At 46.7% G+C, this 18,406-nt stretch overlaps 1 protein-coding gene across 1 annotated transcript in view; it reads right to left on the bottom strand.

The window, feature by feature from the left end:
- LOC123744233 (F-box only protein 10) overlaps window positions 1-13,189 on the bottom strand; it is a 30,964-nt gene extending 17,775 nt beyond the window's left edge. Inside the window, exons 1-7 of the mRNA XM_082973846.1 lie at window positions 12,964-13,189; window positions 11,868-12,130; window positions 11,511-11,778; window positions 10,199-10,333; window positions 6,876-7,691; window positions 4,163-4,312; window positions 2,814-2,950 (exon numbers count right to left, since the gene is read on the bottom strand). Coding sequence (XP_082829972.1) covers window positions 2,814-2,950; window positions 4,163-4,312; window positions 6,876-7,691; window positions 10,199-10,333; window positions 11,511-11,778; window positions 11,868-12,106 — 1,745 coding nt within the window. The 5' untranslated portion in view covers window positions 12,107-12,130; window positions 12,964-13,189. The remainder of the gene's footprint in view (window positions 1-2,813; window positions 2,951-4,162; window positions 4,313-6,875; window positions 7,692-10,198; window positions 10,334-11,510; window positions 11,779-11,867; window positions 12,131-12,963) is intronic.
- Window positions 13,190-18,406: the final 5,217 nt, after the last annotated feature.

Here is an 18,406-nt window from a genome sequence, read left to right as displayed (position 1 = left end):
GGTTGCTGTTGAACAGAATGTAGACCCCCCTCCTACCTGACTACAGGGTTCCCATTGAACAGAATGTAGACTACCCCTCCTACCTGACTACAGGGTTGCTGTTGAACAGAATGTAGACCCCCCCCTCCTACCTGACTACAGGGTTGCTGTTGAACAGAATGTAGACCCCCCTCCTACCTGACTACAGGGTTGCTGTTGAACAGAATGTAGACCCCCCCTCCTACCTGACTACAGGGTTCCCGTTGAACAGAATGTAGACCCCCCCTCCTACCTGACTACAGGGTTCCTGTTGAACAGAATGTAGACCCCCCCCTCCTACCTGACTACAGGGTTCCTGTTGAACAGAATGTAGACCCCCCTCCTACCTGACTACAGGGTTCCTGTTGAACAGAATGTAGACCCCCCCCATTCTACCTGACTACAGGGTTCCTGTTGAACAGAATGTAGACCCCCCATCCTACCTGACTACAGGGTTCCTGTTGAACAGAATGTAGACCCCCCATCCTACCTGACTACAGGGTTGCTGTTGAACAGAATGTAGACCCCCCCTCCTACCTGACTACAGGGTTCCCATTGAACAGAATGTAGACCCCCATCCTACCTGACTACAGGGTTGCTGTTGAACAGAATGTAGACCCCCCCCTCCTACCTGACTACAGGGTTGCTGTTGAACAGAATGTAGACCCCCCTCCTACCTGACTACAGGGTTCCTGTTGAACAGAATGTAGACCCCCCCTCCTACCTGACTACAGGGTTGCTGTTGAACAGAATGTAGACCCCCATCCTACCTGACTACAGGGTTGCTGTTGAACAGAATGTAGACCCCCCCCTCCTACCTGACTACAGGGTTGCTGTTGAACAGAATGTAGACCCCCCCTCCTACCTGACTACAGGGTTCCCGTTGAACAGAATGTAGACCCCCCCTCCTACCTGACTACAGGGTTGCTGTTGAACAGAATGTAGACCCCCCTCCTACCTGACTACAGGGTTCCTGTTGAACAGAATGTAGACCCCCCTCCTACCTGACTACAGGGTTGCTGTTGAACAGAATGTAGACCCCCCCTCCTACCTGACTACAGGGTTGCTGTTGAACAGAATGTAGACCCCCCCTCCTACCTGACTACAGGGTTCCCATTGAACAGAATGTAGACCCCCCCTCCTACCTGACTACAGGGTTGCTGTTGAACAGAATGTAGACCCCCCCTCCTACCTGACTACAGGGTTGCTGTTGAACAGAATGTAGACCCCCCCTCCTACCTGACTACAGGGTTGCTGTTGAACAGAATGTAGACCCCCCCCTCCTACCTGACTACAGGGTTGCTGTTGAACAGAATGTAGACCCCCCCTCCTACCTGACTACAGGGTTCCCATTGAACAGAATGTAGACCCCCCCTCCTACCTGACTACAGGGTTGCTGTTGAACAGAATGTAGACCCCCCCTCCTACCTGACTACAGGGTTGCTGTTGAACAGAATGTAGACCCCCCCTCCTACCTGACTACAGGGTTGCTGTTGAACAGAATGTAGACCCCCCTCCTACCTGACTACAGGGTTGCTGTTGAACAGAATGTAGACCCCCCCTCCTACCTGACTACAGGGTTGCTGTTGAACAGAATGTAGACCCCCCCTCCTACCTGACTACAGGGTTGCTGTTGAACAGAATGTAGACCCCCCCCCTCCTACCTGACTACAGGGTTGCTGTTGAACATAATGTAGACCCCCCCCCTCCTACCTGACTACAGGGTTGCTGTTGAACAGAATGTAGACCCCCCTCCTACCTGACTACAGGGTTGCTGTTGAACAGAATGTAGACCCCCCCCTCCTACCTGACTACAGGGTTGCTGTTGAACAGAATGTAGACCCCCCCTCCTACCTGACTACAGGGTTCCCATTGAACAGAATGTAGACCCCCCCTCCTACCTGACTACAGGGTTGCTGTTGAACAGAATGTAGACCCCCCCTCCTACCTGACTACAGGGTTGCTGTTGAACAGAATGTAGACCCCCCCTCCTACCTGACTACAGGGTTGCTGTTGAACAGAATGTAGACCCCCCTCCTACCTGACTACAGGGTTGCTGTTGAACAGAATGTAGACCCCCCCTCCTACCTGACTACAGTGTTGCTGTTGAACAGAATGTAGACCCCCCCCTCCTACCTGACTACAGGGTTGCTGTTGAACAGAATGTAGACCCCCCCTCCTACCTGACTACAGGGTTGCTGTTGAACAGAATGTAGACCCCCCCTCCTACCTGACTACAGGGTTGCTGTTGAACAGAATGTAGACCCCCCCTCCTACCTGACTACAGGGTTGCTGTTGAACAGAATGTAGACCCCCCCTCCTACCTGACTACAGGGTTGCTGTTGAACAGAATGTAGACCCCCCCTCCTACCTGACTACAGGGTTCCTGTTGAACAGAATGTAGACCCCCTCCTACCTGACTACAGGGTTGCTGTTGAACAGAATGTAGACCCCCCCTCCTACCTGACTACAGGGTTGCTGTTGAACAGAATGTAGACCCCCCCTCCTACCTGACTACAGGGTTGCTGTTGAACAGAATGTAGACCCCCCCCTCCTACCTGACTACAGGGTTGCTGTTGAACAGAATGTAGACCCCCCTCCTACCTGACTACAGGGTTGCTGTTGAACAGAATGTAGACCCCCCCTCCTACCTGACTACAGGGTTGCTGTTGAACAGAATGTAGACCCCCCCTCCTACCTGACTACAGGGTTGCTGTTGAACAGAATGTAGACCCCCCCCTCCTACCTGACTACAGGGTTGCTGTTGAACATAATGTAGACCCCCCCCCTCCTACCTGACTACAGGGTTGCTGTTGAACAGAATGTAGACTCCTGCTTCCTTGTTGTTGTAGATCTGGTTGCTCCGGATGGAACCCCTCCCGTTGCCAAGGACCACGATGCCGGAACGCAAACCACTGTGTATTCTGTTACACTGAGTGTGTGTGTGAGTGTGTGTGTGTGTGTGTGTGTGTGTGTGTGTGGAGACAGAGAAAGTTTGATCAGTTGTTATTTTAGATCATGTCTCCTGAGATAAAAGACAGACAGACAGACAGACAGACAGACAGACAGACAGACAGACAGACAGACAGACCACCATGTCCTGTAACTTACATTTACATTTTAGTCATTTAGCAGACGCTCTTATCCAGAGCGACTTACAGTAGTGAATGCATACATTTCATACAATTTCATACATTTTTTTTTTTTCTGTGCTGGCCCCCCGTGGGAATCGAACCCACAACCCTGGCGTTGCAAACACCATGCTCTACCAACTGAGCTACAGGGAAGGCTTCTACCAGATGAAAGGCAGATATGATTTGACACCCATTTGACAAACTGCTGTGTAGAGAGGAAAATGCCAAGTGCACTAGTAAGACAAACAGGACAGATACAATGACATCAGAGACAAACAGGACAGATACAATGACATCAGAGACAAACAGGACAGATACAATGACATCAGAGACGAACAGGACAGATACGATGACATCAGAGACAAACAGGACAGATACAATGACATCAGAGACAAACAGGACAGATACAATGACATCAGAGACAAACAGGACAGATACAATGACATCAGAGACGAACAGGACAGATACGATGACATCAGAGACAAACAGGACAGATACAATGACATCAGAGACGAACAGGACAGATACGATGACATCAGAGACGATGACATCAGAGACGAACAGGACAGATACGATGACATCAGAGACGATGACATCAGAGACGAACAGGACAGATACGATGACATCAGAGACGAACAGGACAGATGACGATGACATCAGAGACGAACAGGACAGATACGATGACATCAGAGACGAACAGGACAGATACGATGACATCAGAGACGATGACATCAGAGACGAACAGGACAGATACGATGACATCAGAGACGAACAGGACAGATGACGATGACATCAGAGACGAACAGGACAGATGACGATGACATCAGAGACGAACAGGACAGATGACGATGACATCAGAGACGAACAGGACAGACGACGATGACATCAGAGACGAACAGGACAGATGACGATGACATCAGAGACGAACAGGACAGACGACGATGACATCAGAGACGAACAGGACAGACGACGATGACATCAGGGATGTGAAATAGAATGAATAGAACTACCAGGATGATGGGGTCCGCCCCCTTGCGGATGTCAAGCCCCGCCTCCCCGTTGGAGTGGATGTTGTTGTCAGCGATCAGACCGTGAGACGACAGACGCAGGAACACGCCCGACGCACGACACTCACACACCTCATTACTGAGCATCACAATCTGGAACACACACACACACACACACACACACACATGCAAAATACACACACCAATGAGATACACACAATCATGTTTGATCTACACTACCGGTCAAATGTTTTACAACACCGACTCATTCAAGGGTTCTTTATTTATTTTTACTATTTTCTACATTGTATAATAATAGTTGAAGACATCAAAACTATGAAATAACACATATGAAATTATGTAGTAACCAAAACAAAAGTGTTAAATAAATCAAAATATATTTTATATTTGAGATTCTACAAATAGTCACCCTTTGCACACTCTTAGCGTTCTCTCAACCAGCTTCACCTGGAATGCTTTTACAGCCGTCTTGAAGTAGTTCCCACATATGCTGAGTACTTGTTGGCTGCTTTTCCTTCACTCTGCGGTCCGACTCATCCCAAACCATCTCAATTTGTTTGAGGTCGGGTGATTGTGCAGCAATAAAATAGCCATTACACAGCCTGGAGGTGTGTTGGGTCATTGTCCTGTTAAAAAACGAATTATAGTCCCACTAAGCCCAAACCAGATGGGATGGCGTATCGCTGCAGAATGCTGTGGTAGCCATGCTGGTTAAGTGTGGCTTGAATTCTAAATCAATCACAGCATGTCACCAGCAAAGTATCCCCACACCATCACACCTCCTCCTCCATGCTTCACGGTGGGAACCACACATGCGGAGATCATCCGTTCACCCACACCGCATCTCACAAAGACACGGCGGTTGGAACCAAAAATCTCCAATTTGGACTCATCAGACCAAAGGACAAATTTCCACCGGTCTAATGTCCATTGCTCATGTTTCTTGGCCCAAGCAAGTCTCTTTTTCTTATTGGTGTCTTTTAGAAGTGGTTTCTTTGCAGCAATTCAACCATGAAGGCCTGATTTACAGTCTCCTCTGAACAGTTGATGTTGAGATGTGTCTGTTACTTAAACTCTGTGAAGCATTTATTTGGGCTGCAATCTGAGGTGCAGTTAACTCTAATGAACTTATCCTCTGCAGCAGAGGTAACTCTGGGTCTTCCTTTCCTCTGGCGGTCCTCATGAGAGCCAGTTTTATCATAGCGCTTGATGGTTTTTGCGACTGCAGTTGAAGAAACTTTCAAAGTTCTTGACATTTTCCAGATTGACTGACCTTCATGTCTTAAAGTACCGTAATTTCCGGACTATTAAGCGCACCTGAATATAAGCGGCACCCACTGAATAAAAAAAAAAAAGTGTTATTTTGAACATAAATATGCCGCACATGTCTATAAGCCGCAGGTGCCTACCGGTACATTGAAACAAATTAACTTTACACAGGCTTTAACGAAACACGGCTTGTAACAAAAATAAATAGGCTTTAACGAAACACGGCTTGTAACAAAAATAAATAGGCTTTAACGAAACACGGCTTGTAACAAAAATAAAACATTAGCAGTAAGCTTTAGTTGTCTTTTTGCACTGAGTCAATTCCTCACGCTGCTGTTTCCAACGTCTTATCATCGACTCATTAAGACCAAGCTCCCGTGCAGCAGCTCTATTTCCTTTTCCAACAGCCAGATCAATCGCCCTCAACTTGAAAGCTGCATCATATGCATTTCTCCGTGTCTTTGCCATGATGAGGGTGACAAAATGACTACCGTAATCAGAATGACGGGAAGTTTGAGAGCGCTCGATTTAATCTAAACAGTAAACAAAAAAGTTGTTTGACCTTAACCCGTTCGGCAATTTCATTGGTCTAATGAAAGCTTCATGCCGCCAAAAAACTGAGCACGTCACAGAATGTTTTTTTGGAGAAAAAAAAATTGAAAGCGGGAAAAATCCATATATTAGCCACGTCATTGTTTAAGCCGTGAGGTTCAAAGCCTGGTAAAAAAGTTGCGGCTTATAGTCCGAAATTTACGGTAATGATGAACTGTCGTTTCTCTTTGCTTATTTGAGCTGTTCTTGCCATAATATGGACTTGGTCTTTTACCAAATAGGGCTATCTTCTGTATACCCCCCCTACCTTGTCACAACACAACTGATTGGCTCAAACGAATAAAGAAGGAAATCAATTCCACAAATTAACTTTTAACAAGGCACACCTGTTAATTGAAATGCATTCCAGGTGACTACCTCATGAAGCTGGTTGAGAGAATGCCAAGCGTGTGCAAAGCTATCATCAAGGCAAAGGGTGGCTATTTGAAGAATCTCAAATATAAAACATATTTTGATTTGTTTAACACTATTTTGGTTACTACATGATTCCATATGTGCTATTTCATAGTTTTGATGTCTTCACTATTATTCTACAATGTAGAAAATAGTCAAAACGAAGAAAAACCCTTGAATGAGTAGGTGTTCTAAAACTTTTGACTGGTAGTGTAGATTACTATCTAAAACACATCCAGTTAAGGGAGGATATATACATCAACAAACCAACCCATCAATCAACCAACCCATCAACCCATCAATCAACCAACCCATCAATCAATCAACCCATCAATCAATCAACATACCAACCCATCAATCAACCAACCCATCCATCAATCAATCAACCCATCATATCAGATCGGCAGCCCTATCTGGTTACCGTGGCGTTCTGGATGCAGCGCACGGCATAGGTCAGCCCTCGGAACACGTTTCCTTCCAACCTGGCGTTTCCGTGGTTACACACGTGCACACCGCCCTTGCCGTCCCGAAACAGGCAGCGCCTCAGCACGCACCCCTGCACTGCCTCGACCAGCGCCTGGGCTCCGGGGTCGCGTTGGAGCTCCTCGCTCAGGGTTCGGATTTCAGGGGTCAACGAGGGGGAGTCGTCCTGGTTGGGTCTGAGGAGATGAGAGAGGCCGTGGTGACTGTGGGCCAGTCTGTAGTTTAGACTGTTGTTGCCTTGTCCTGAACCTTCCTCTCCTTTTTCCTCCTCCTCTTCCTCCTCACTAGGAGCGCTGTCGCTCCAGCCGTCCTCAATCACCGTATCCTGACAACCTCCTTTCTCTCCTCCTCCTCCTCCTCCTCTCCTCCTGCTCTCCGTTTCTCCTTTGCTCCAGTCCTCCAGGGTGATGGTAGCCCCAGGGGGCCGTGTGGCTCCTGAATGCCCGCCCAAGTTGTCTCCAGCTGGGCTACCACTCCCAGGCGAGGTCCAGGATGTGGTGGTTCGGGCCAGAGCGGCCAGGTGTTTACAGGCCCAGTTCCGCTCCGTCACTGGAGCGCCCTCAACCGTCACGGATGCCGAATCACTTCCTGAGAAATCACAGCTATCCAACAGGCTGAGGGCCACGCCCAGGAAGTGGGTGGAGCTTCCCTGTGAGAATGAGCAGAAGCGGGCGTGGCAGGTTCCTGGTCCTCGGATCTGCAGCTGAGCTCCCTCGAAATTACAGTTGTCCAACTGGACATGACCTGATGATGTCTGGTGGAGGGAGGGGGTAGAGGGTAGGAGAGAGAATGATACAGAGAAAAGGTGAAACTGCAGCAAGCTCTAACAGAGCATGAACAGAAGGTAGAGGTCGAGCTCTAACAGTATGAACAGAAGGTAGAGGTCGAGCTCTAACAGTATGAACAGAAGGTAGAGGTCGAGCTCTAACAGAGCATGAACAGAAGGTAGAGGTCGAGCTCTAACAGTATGAACAGAAGGTAGAGGTCGAGCTCTAACAGTATGAACAGAAGGTAGAGGTCGAGCTCTAACAGAGCATGAACAGAAGGTAGAGGTCGAGCTCTAACAACAGTATGAACAGAAGGTAGAGGTCGAGCTCTAACAGTATGAACAGAAGGTAGAGGTCGAGCTCTAACAGTATGAACAGAAGGTAGAGGTTGAGCTCGAACAGTATGAACAGAAGGTAGAGGTTGAGCTCTAACAGTATGAACAGAAGGTAGAGGTCGAGCTCTAACAGTATGAACAGAAGGTAGAGGTCGAGCTCTAACAGTATGAACAGAAGGTAGAGGTCGAGCTCTAACAGTATGAACAGAAGGTAGAGGTCGAGCTCTAACAGTATGAACAGAAGGTAGAGGTCGAGCTCTAACAGTATGAACAGAAGGTAGAGGTCGAGCTCTAACAGTATGAACAGAAGGTAGAGGTCGAGCTCTAACAGTATGAACAGAAGGTAGAGGTCGAGCTCTAACAGTATTAACAGAAGGTAGAGATCGAGCTCTAACAGAGCATGAACAGAAGGTAGAGGTCGAGCTCTAACAGTATGAACAGAAGGTAGAGGTCGAGCTCTAACAGTATGAACAGAAGGTAGAAGTCGAGCTCTAACAGTATGAACAGAAGGTAGAGGTCGAGCTCTAACAGAGTATGAACAGAAGGTAGAGGTCGAGCTCTAACAGTATGAACAGAAGGTAGAGGTCGAGCTCTAACAGTATGAACAGAAGGTAGAGATCGAGCTCTAACAGAGCATGAACAGAAGGTAGAGGTCGAGCTCTAACAGAGTATGAACAGAAGGTAGAGGTCGAGCTCTAACAGAGTATGAACAGAAGGTAGAGGTCGAGCTCTAACAGTATTAACAGAAGGTAGAGGTCGAGCTCTAACAGAGCATGAACAGAAGGTAGAGGTCGAGCTCTAACAGTATGAACAGAAGGTAGAGATCGAGCTCTAACAGTATGAACAGAAGGTAGAGGTCGAGCTCTAACAGAGTATGAACAGAAGGTAGAGGTCGAGCTCTAACAGTATTAACAGAAGGTAGAGATCGAGCTCTAACAGAGCATGAACAGAAGGTAGAGGTCGAGCTCTAACAGTATGAACAGAAGGTAGAGGTCGAGCTCTAACAGTATGAACAGAAGGTAGAGGTCGAGCTCTAACAGAGCATGAACAGAAGGTAGAGGTCGAGCTCTAACAGTATGAACAGAAGGTAGAGGTCGAGCTCTAACAGAGTATGAACAGAAGGTAGAGGTCGACCTCTAACAGCATGAACAGAAGGTAGAGGTCGAGCTCTAACAGTATGAACAGAAGGTAGAGGTCGACCTCTAACAGTATGAACAGAAGGTAGAGGTCGAGCTCTAACAGTATGAACAGAAGGTAGAGGTCGAGCTCTAACAGTATGAACAGAAGGTAGAGGTCGAGCTCTAACAGTATGAACAGAAGGTAGAGGTCGAGCTCTAACAGTATGAACAGAAGGTAGAGGTCGAGCTCTAACAGTATGAACAGAAGGTAGAGGTCGAGCTCTAACAGTATGAACAGAAGGTAGAGGTCGAGCTCTAACAGAGCATGAACAGAAGGTAGAGGTCGAGCTCTAACAGTATTAACAGAAGGTAGAGGTCGAGCTCTAACAGTATGAACAGAAGGTAGAGGTCGAGCTCTAACAGAGCATGAACAGAAGGTAGAGGTCGAGCTCTACAGAGCATGAACAGAAGGCCACTGCTTACAGCCTCTAAAAGGTGCAGAGCAACCAGTTAAAGGCTTAAAGCCACACAACTGACTGACTGACAGCCCAGACAGAGAGACAGCCGGTCAGCCAGCCAGACACCCCAGTTAGCCAACCAGCCAGCCAGCCACCTGAGCCAGTCAAACACCCCACTCCAGCCAGACACCCCAGTCAGCCAACCAGACAGCCAGTTAGTCAGCAGGCCAGACACCCCAGTCAGCCAACCAGCCAGCCAGCCAGTTAGTCAGCAGGCCAGACACCCCAGTCAACCAGCCAGCCAGCCACCTGAGCCAGTCAGCCAGACACCCCACTCCAGCCAGCCAGCCACCCCAGCCAGCCAGCCAGCCACCACAGCAGTCAGCCAGCCAGACACCCCAGTCAGCCAGCCAGCCAGACACCCCAGCCAGTCAGCCACCCCAGCCAGTCAGACACCCCAGCCAGTCAGCCACCACAGCCAGCCAGTCCAACACCCCAGCCAGTCAGCCAGTCAGTCTGTAAACCACTGTCGCATGTACTGTTGTAAAAAAGGTTTTTATAAATGTGATCTGATTTGATGTACCTTGTATACAACGGTGGAGAACCATGCAGGCATGAAGACCAGGTTGGAGAGCCTGGCTGTGGGACACTGCTGCTCCAGACTGACCAGGAGAGCCACGTCCCCCAGCCTCCCTAACCCCACCACCTCCACAGGCACCTGGCAGGGTCAAAGGTCAATATTTTCATTTATCAAATTGCAGATCTTATTACCATACTTAATACTAACAGATACTAACATTTTACCAGATATTACCAGATACTAACAGATACTAACAGACATTAACAGATACTAACAGACACTAACAGATACTAACAGATACTAACAGATATTAACAGATACTAACAGACACTAACAGATATTAACAGATACTAACAGATACTAACAGATACTAACAGACATTAACAGATACTAACAGACACTAACAGATACTAACAGATACTAACAGATATTAACAGATACTAACAGATACTAACAGATACTAACAGATACTAACAGATATTAACAGATACTAACAGACACTAACAGACTCTAACAGACACTAACAGACACTAACAGATACTAACAGATACTAACATATTAACAGATACTAACATATTAACAAATACTAACAGATACTAACAGATACTAACAGATACTAACAGACACTAACAAATACTAACAGATACTAACAGATACTAACATATTAACAGATACTAACAGACATTAACAGATACTAACAGATACTAACATATTAACAGATACTAACAGATACTAACAGATACTAACAGATACTAACAGACACTAACAGATACTAACATATTAACAGATACTAACAGATACTAACAGACACTAACAGATACTAACAGATAGTTTCCAGCTCCAGATTAACTTAAAGGAACAATCTGCAGTTCAAACAATAATAAGGCACTGCATCTCATCTGGTTCGATTCCAGGCTGTATCACAACCGGCCGTGATCGGGAGTCCCATAGGGCGGCGCACAATTGGCCAGGGTAGGCCATCATTGTAAATAAGAATTTATTCTTAACTGACTTGCCTAGTTAAATAAAGGTTAAATTAAATTAAAAATAAATAATAAATAATGAATTTAAAAGTCCAGAAATGGATGGATGAATCCCAGACAGGCCCTTTAACGAGACATTATGTCATCAAGACAACAGCAGCCAATCAGTAAGTCACCTTTAATTAGACATTATGTCATCAAGACAATAGCAGCCAATCAGTAAGTCACCTTTAATTAGACATTATGTCATCAAGACAACAGCAGCCAATCAGTAAGTCACCTTTAATTAGACATTATGTCATCAAGACAACAGCAGCCAATCAGTAAGTCACCTTCAGCACCAACTCTGCCTGCTCCTCATACACCCCGGGGTGCAGCACCACCCGGTCGTACGACCCAGCTACAAGCAACGCCCCCCTCAACGTCTCCAGCTCCAGGCCCGACCCCACCTGCCACACCCTCCTCTCCTTCCTCCGGCGGAACAGGTGAAGGCAGGAGGAGGGCTGGAGCTCAGGGTGGGCGTGACGGGACCAGGTACGACTGGCGATGGCATGCTGCCTCAGGGCTTCTCTCCAGGATGAGGGCTCCAGGTGGGGCTGGCTGGGGACAGACAGACAGACACACGGGGTTTAGAGAACGTGAAGAGGAAGACCTTGTAGTTCTGAGAACATCCATCTCTATTACAGTACCTGGGCCAGTTGGGGTGTCGAGGACACTCGGGCAGGCCCAGGCAGAGCTCTCTCCAGCGGGTGTTATCCAGGGAGAGGATCAGCTCTCTCCAGGCCCTGCACACCAGGCTGCAGCGGCCCAGCTCTGGGAGGGGGAGGTAGGCCAGGACCACACGCCATACCTCCACTGGGAGGTTAACACCTCTACCACCACCGCTGCTGCTGCTGCTGCTGCTTCCCCTGCTGCTGCCCAGTGACATGGCTCTGAAAGGGAGGGTGGGCACCTGGGGACAGGAGACACACAGACAGACTGGGTTAGTTTACACTAGGCCGACAGACAGACAGACAGACAGACAGACAGACAGACAGACAGACAGACAGACAGACAGACAGACAGACAGACAGACAGACAGGGTTAGTTTACAGACAGACAGACAGACAGACAGACAGACAGACAGACAGACAGACAGGGTTAGTTTACACTAGGCCTACAGACAGACAGACAGACAGACAGACAGACAGACAGACAGGGTTAGTTTAGTCTAGGCCTATAGACAGACAGACTGACTGGGTTAGTTTAGTCTAGGCCTATAGACCTACACTTCGTTGTGATGGTGACTTCCACTGCCTATATCATGAACGATGACTGTCTTGCGTTGGACTTAGTTTTAAACTCCTACAGACATAGGCTGTCTACTCCTTCTCCTGGGGGCAATGACCGACCATCGGGACAGATTACATTGTGGAACAGGCCCGCTAACGTCTAACTAAAGGCTAGTGTGAGGATGAAGTTACATATGACTGTCACTGAGTCATCATCATCATCATCATCATCAAGGGAATTTGTACCAACTAACAACACAGCGACGTGGTTGGCAACTGGCAATAACATTGGATCGTCGTTGGCGCAACTTTGTTTCGACATCGGTAACGTTATAAAAACATGAATTCTTGGCTGGCTATATTTTGTCGAAAAAATAATAGTAACAATTTAGCTACACATCTGCGTTTAGTGGACGTACCTAGCGATATAAGTTAGCTAGCAAACCCGAATATTCACTAACGTTATTACGTCGGATTCACTATATTGTAGACTAGGCTATATTTGACATCTTACCCGTGTTAATAAAGTCCCTTGGATTAAGCCCCGGACATCCCAGCGTGGTTTTTAACTAGGTATATAGCTGTAATAGTCATGCTTCTAGCGATATATCGGGAACAACGCCTGGTTCAGGAATCAAGAATATAAACACTGACAGGAATCAGACATTTTCCCTCACTTTACGGCAAGGCAAGCCATGGAAACCAACCAGGGACGCCCTTACACTGGGCGGGAGCGAGCAAGGGTGGGCGAGAGAAGAGGAGAGAGAGAGAGGAGGCTGAAGATAGAGGGAACTGAGAGGGAAGGGGAGGGATGAGGAGAGAGAGAGGAGGCTGAAGATAGAGAGAGCTGAGAGGGAAGGGGAGGGATGAGGAGAGAGAGAGGAGGCTGAAGATAGAGAGAGCTGAGAGGGAAGGGGAGGGATGAGGGGAGAGAGAGGAGGCTGAAGACCGAGAGAACTGAGAGGGAAGGGGAGAGAAGAGGAGAGAGAGAGGAGGCTGAAGATGGAGAGAACTGAGAGGGAAGGGGAAGGGGAGGGATGAGGAGAGAGAGAGAGGAGGCTGAAGATAGATAAATGAGAGGGAAGGGGAGGGATGAGGAGAGAGAGAGGAGGCTGAAGACGGAGAGAACTGAGAGGGAAGGGGAAGGGGAGGGATGAGGAGAGAGAGAGAGGAGGCTGAAGATAGAGAGAGCTGAGAGGGAAGGGGAGGGATGAGGAGAGAGAGAGAGAGGAGGCTGAAGACGGAGAGAACTGAGAGGGAAGGGGAGAGAAGAGGAGAGAGAGAGGAGGCTGAAGATGGAGAGAACTGAGAGGGAAGGGGAGAGAGGAGAAGAGAGAGGAGGCTGAAGATGGAGAGAACTGAGAGGGAAGGGGAGGGATGAGGAGAGAGAGAGAGAGGAGGCTGAAGATGGAGAGAACTGAGAGGGAAGGGGAGAGAAGAGGAGAGAGAGGAGGCTGAAGAGAGAGAGGAGGCTGAAGATGGAGAGAACTGAGAGGGAAGGGGAGAGAGGAGAAGAGAGAGGAGGCTGAAGATAGAGAGAGAAATGAGAGGGAAGGGGAGGGATGAGGAGAGAGAGAGAGGAGGCTGAAGACGGAGAGAACTGAGAGGGAAGGGGAGGGATGAGGAGAGAGAGAGGAGGCTGAAGACGGAGAGAACTGAGAGGGAAGGGGAGAGAGGAGGCTGAAGACGGAGAGAACTGAGAGGGAAGGGGAGAGAGGAGAAGAGAGACGAAATCCATTTTTGCTCAAGTGATAAACACACACTACACTGCGTGCACAATTATTAGGCAAATTGTATTCCTCTGGATTACATTTTATTGTTGAACAAACACCATGCTCTCAGTCAATCCAAAATGTTATTGTCTTCCATCACTGTAAATCTCACGTTTGAGAAGGGCCCACAAGTTCTCAATAGGATTTAAGTCAGGTGAGGAAGGGGGCCAGGTCGTTATTCTGGCGTCTTTGAGGCCCTTGCTGGCTAGCCAAGCAGTGGAGTACTTGGAGGCATGTGATGGAGCATCGTCCTGCATAAAGATCATGGCCTTCTGGAATGCTGAGGACTTCTTCCTGTACCACTGTTTGACGAAAGAATCTTCCAGAAACTGGCAGTAGGTTTGGGAGTTGAGTTTCAGTCCATCTTCAACCCGAAAAGGTCCAACTACCTCATCCTCAATGATAGCAGCCCATACCAGTACCCCTCCTTCACCTTGCTGGCACCTGACTCAAAGTGGTGCCCTGTGTCCATTACTGATCCAGGCACGGGCCCATCCATTTGGTTCATCAAGAGTCACTTTCATTTCATCTGTCCATAAAACCTTAGAAAAATCTGTCTTCAAGGTATTTCTTTGCCCAATCTTGACGCTTCAACTTGTGAATCTTATTCAGTGGTGGTCTTGTTTCAGTCTTCTTGACCTTGGCCATGTCTCTGAGCACTTGACACCTTGTACTTCTGAACACTCCAGGTAGGTTGCAGTTCTGGAATACGGTGGCAGTGGAGGATAATGGGTTCCTGGTAGTTTGACGTTTAATTCTTCTCAAGTCTTTTGCAGTTAATTTGCGCCTTTTCTTCCCCATGCGTTTTTTTGCGCCCCAGTTGACTATTCGCAACAAAACGTTTGAATGTCCGGTGGTCACACCTCAATAGTTGAGCTATTTAAAGAGTGTCGTAACCATCTGAAAGGCATTTAAACAATTTCTTTTTTGGCCCATTTTACCTGAGGTAATGAGGCTGCCTAATAATTATGCACACCTTGATATAAGGTGATATTCACTTTCGCCACACCCTCCCTCATTACACAAATACATATCACCTGAAAATGATTAAATCCAATAAGCATTCAAGTTTATATGGTTTGGAGTTCGAAAATGTGAATAGAAACAATGATAAGATCAGAATACTCACTTGCCTAATAATTGTGCACACAGTGTAGTAATGGGCATGTTGACTCATAACCCGCAGACAGCTAGCCTACAGCTAAACACCATTATCACTAGACAGCTAGCCTACAGCTAAACACCATTATCACTAGACAGCTAGCCTACAGCTAAACACCATTATCACTAGACAGCTAGCCTACAGCTAAACACCATTATCACTAGACAGCAATATCACTAGACAGCTAGCCTACAGCTAAACACCAATATCACTAGACAGCAATATCACTAGACAGCTAGCCTACAGCTAAACACCAATATCACTAGACAGCAATATCACTAGACACCAATATCACTAGACAGCTAGCCTACAGCTAGACACCAATATCACTAGACACCATTATCACTAGACACCAATATCACTAGACAACTAGCCTACAGCTAAACACCAATATCACTAGACAACTAGTCTTCAACTAGACACCATTATCACTAGACACCAATATCACTAGACACCAATATCACTAGACAACTAGCCTGCAGCTAAACACCAATATCACTAGACAACTAGCCTACAGCTAAACACCAATATCACTAGACACCAATATCACTAGACACCAATATCACTAGACAACTAGCCTGCAGCTAAACACCAATATCACTAGACAACTAGCCTACAGCTAGACACCAATATCACTAGACACCATTATCACTAGACACCATTATCACTAGACAACTAGCCTACAGCCAGACAGCAATATCACTAGACAACTAGCCTACAGCTAGACACCAATATCACTAGACACCATTATCACTAGACACCATTATCACTAGACAACTAGCCTACAGCTAAACACCAATATCACTAGACACCAATATCACTAGACAACTAGCCTACAGCTAGACACCTATATCACTAGACACCATTATCACTAGACACCATTATCACTAGACAACTAGTCTTCAGCTAGACACCAATATCACTAGACACCAATATCACTAGACACCAATATCACTAGACACCAATATCACTAGACACCAATATCACTAGACACCAATATCACTAGACAACTAGCCTACAGCTAAACACCAATCTGCATCCGTGGTGTGGGTAAAATCATGGGGAAGCCAAGCCAGAAAAAAGCCATATAACAACCTATCTATTGTGATAATTGCGTTGTTTTTTCTATAACCTGTTAGTTCATATCCCTTGACACAGTGATAAACAGTGCATTCGGAAAGTATTCACACTTTGTAAACTTTCTTTTTTACCTTACAGCCTTATTCTAAAATGGATTCAATATTTTTTTTTTTCCTTCATCAAATCTACACAATATTACCCCATAATGACAAAGCTTTTCATAGCCGAGCATTCAGAGGACGAGACAGCAGGTCTCCTCCACCGCACAAGCCCGAGGGGGGCGCAAGACCAGACAGGAAGAGCACATCAGCGACTCAACCCATTCAAGTCGAGTTTTTGTGAAAAAAAAGCCTGGCACGACTTAACGCACAGGACGGCATGAAAGAGAATCACAGTGGAGAGAGGGGAACCGGCCAGGCAGAGACAGCAAGGGCGTTTCGTCGCTCCAGTGTCTTTCTGTTCACCTTCACATCCCTGGGCAGAGACTACACTCAATCATAGGACCTACTGAAGAGATGAGTCTTCAATAAAGACTTAAAGGTCGAGACTGTGTCTCTCACATGAATAGGCAGACCATTCCATAAAAATGGAGCTCTATAGGAGAAATCCCTACCTCCAGCTGTTTGTTTAGAATTTCTAGGGACAGTAAGGAGGCCTGCGTCTTGTGACCGTAGCGTACGTGTAGGTATGTACGGCAGGACCAAATCGGAGAGATAGGTAGGAACAAGCCCATGTAATGCTTTGTAGGTTAGAAGTAAAACCTTGAAATCAACTCTAGCCTTAACAGGAAGCCAGTGTAGAGAGGCTAGCAATGGAGTAATATGATCAAATTTTGTTGGTTCTAGTCAAGATTCTAGCAGCCGTGTTCAGCATTAACTGAAGTTTATTTAGTGTTTTATCCGGGTAGCCGGAGAGTAGAGCATTGCAGTAGTCTAGTCTAGAAGTGACAAAAGCATGGATTAATTGTTCTGCGTCATTTTTGGACAGAACGTTTAAGATTTTTGCAATGTTACAAAGATGGAAAAAGCCACCCTTGACATATTCTTGATATGTTCGTCAAAAGAGAGATCAGGGTCCAGAGTAATGCCGAGGACAAACCATCCACAGAGACAAACTGATATCTTTCCGATAGATAAGATCTAAACCAGGTCAGAACTTGTCCGTGTAGACCAATTAAGGTTTCCAATCTCTCCAAAAGAATGTGGTGATCGATGGTATCAAAAGCAGCACTAGGAGCACAAGGACAGATGCAGAGCCTTGGTCTGACGCCATTAAAAGGTAATTTACCACCTTCACAAGTGCAGTCTCAGTACTATGATGTGGTCTAAAACCAGACTGGAGCGTTTTGTATACATTATTTGTCTTCGGGAAGGCAGTGAGTTGCTGCGCAACAGCTTTTTGCTAAAATGTTGAGAGGAATGGGAGATTCGATATAAACCAAACTTGTTTATTTTTTTCTCTGGGTCAAATTTTGGCTTTTTCAAGAGAGGCTTTATTACTGCCACTTTTAGTGAGTTTGGTAAACATCCGGTGGATAGAGAGCCGTTTATTATGTTCAACATAGGAGGGCCAAGCACAGGAAGCAGCTCTTTCACTAGTTTAGTTGGAATAGGGTCCAGTATGCAGCTGGAAAGGTTTAGAGGCCATGATTATTTTCACAGAGAGGTCCTGGCAGTGATGTGCAGACTCAGGACAACTGAGTTTTTGGAGAAATACACAGATTCAAAGAGGAGTCCGTAATTCACTTTCCAATGATCATGATCTTTTTTGTCTAAGAAGTTCATGAATTCATCTGCTGAAGTGAAGGTCATAAAGTACAAACTTTTCTTGTTTGTTGTCCTAAACTACATGGCGAAAATGCTTGCTCGCTAGCCTAACTTCCATTCATGGGCAACATTAGCTAGTTAATATTAGCCTTCTACATCTAGCTACATATTGAACTT

This window comes from Salmo salar, chromosome 04 (assembly GCF_965601325.2).
Source record: "Salmo salar chromosome 04, fSalSal1, whole genome shotgun sequence".
NCBI lineage: Eukaryota > Metazoa > Chordata > Actinopteri > Salmoniformes > Salmonidae > Salmo > Salmo salar.
Note: the sequence above shows the minus strand (reverse complement) of the source record. Positions and strands in the feature narration are given on the sequence as shown.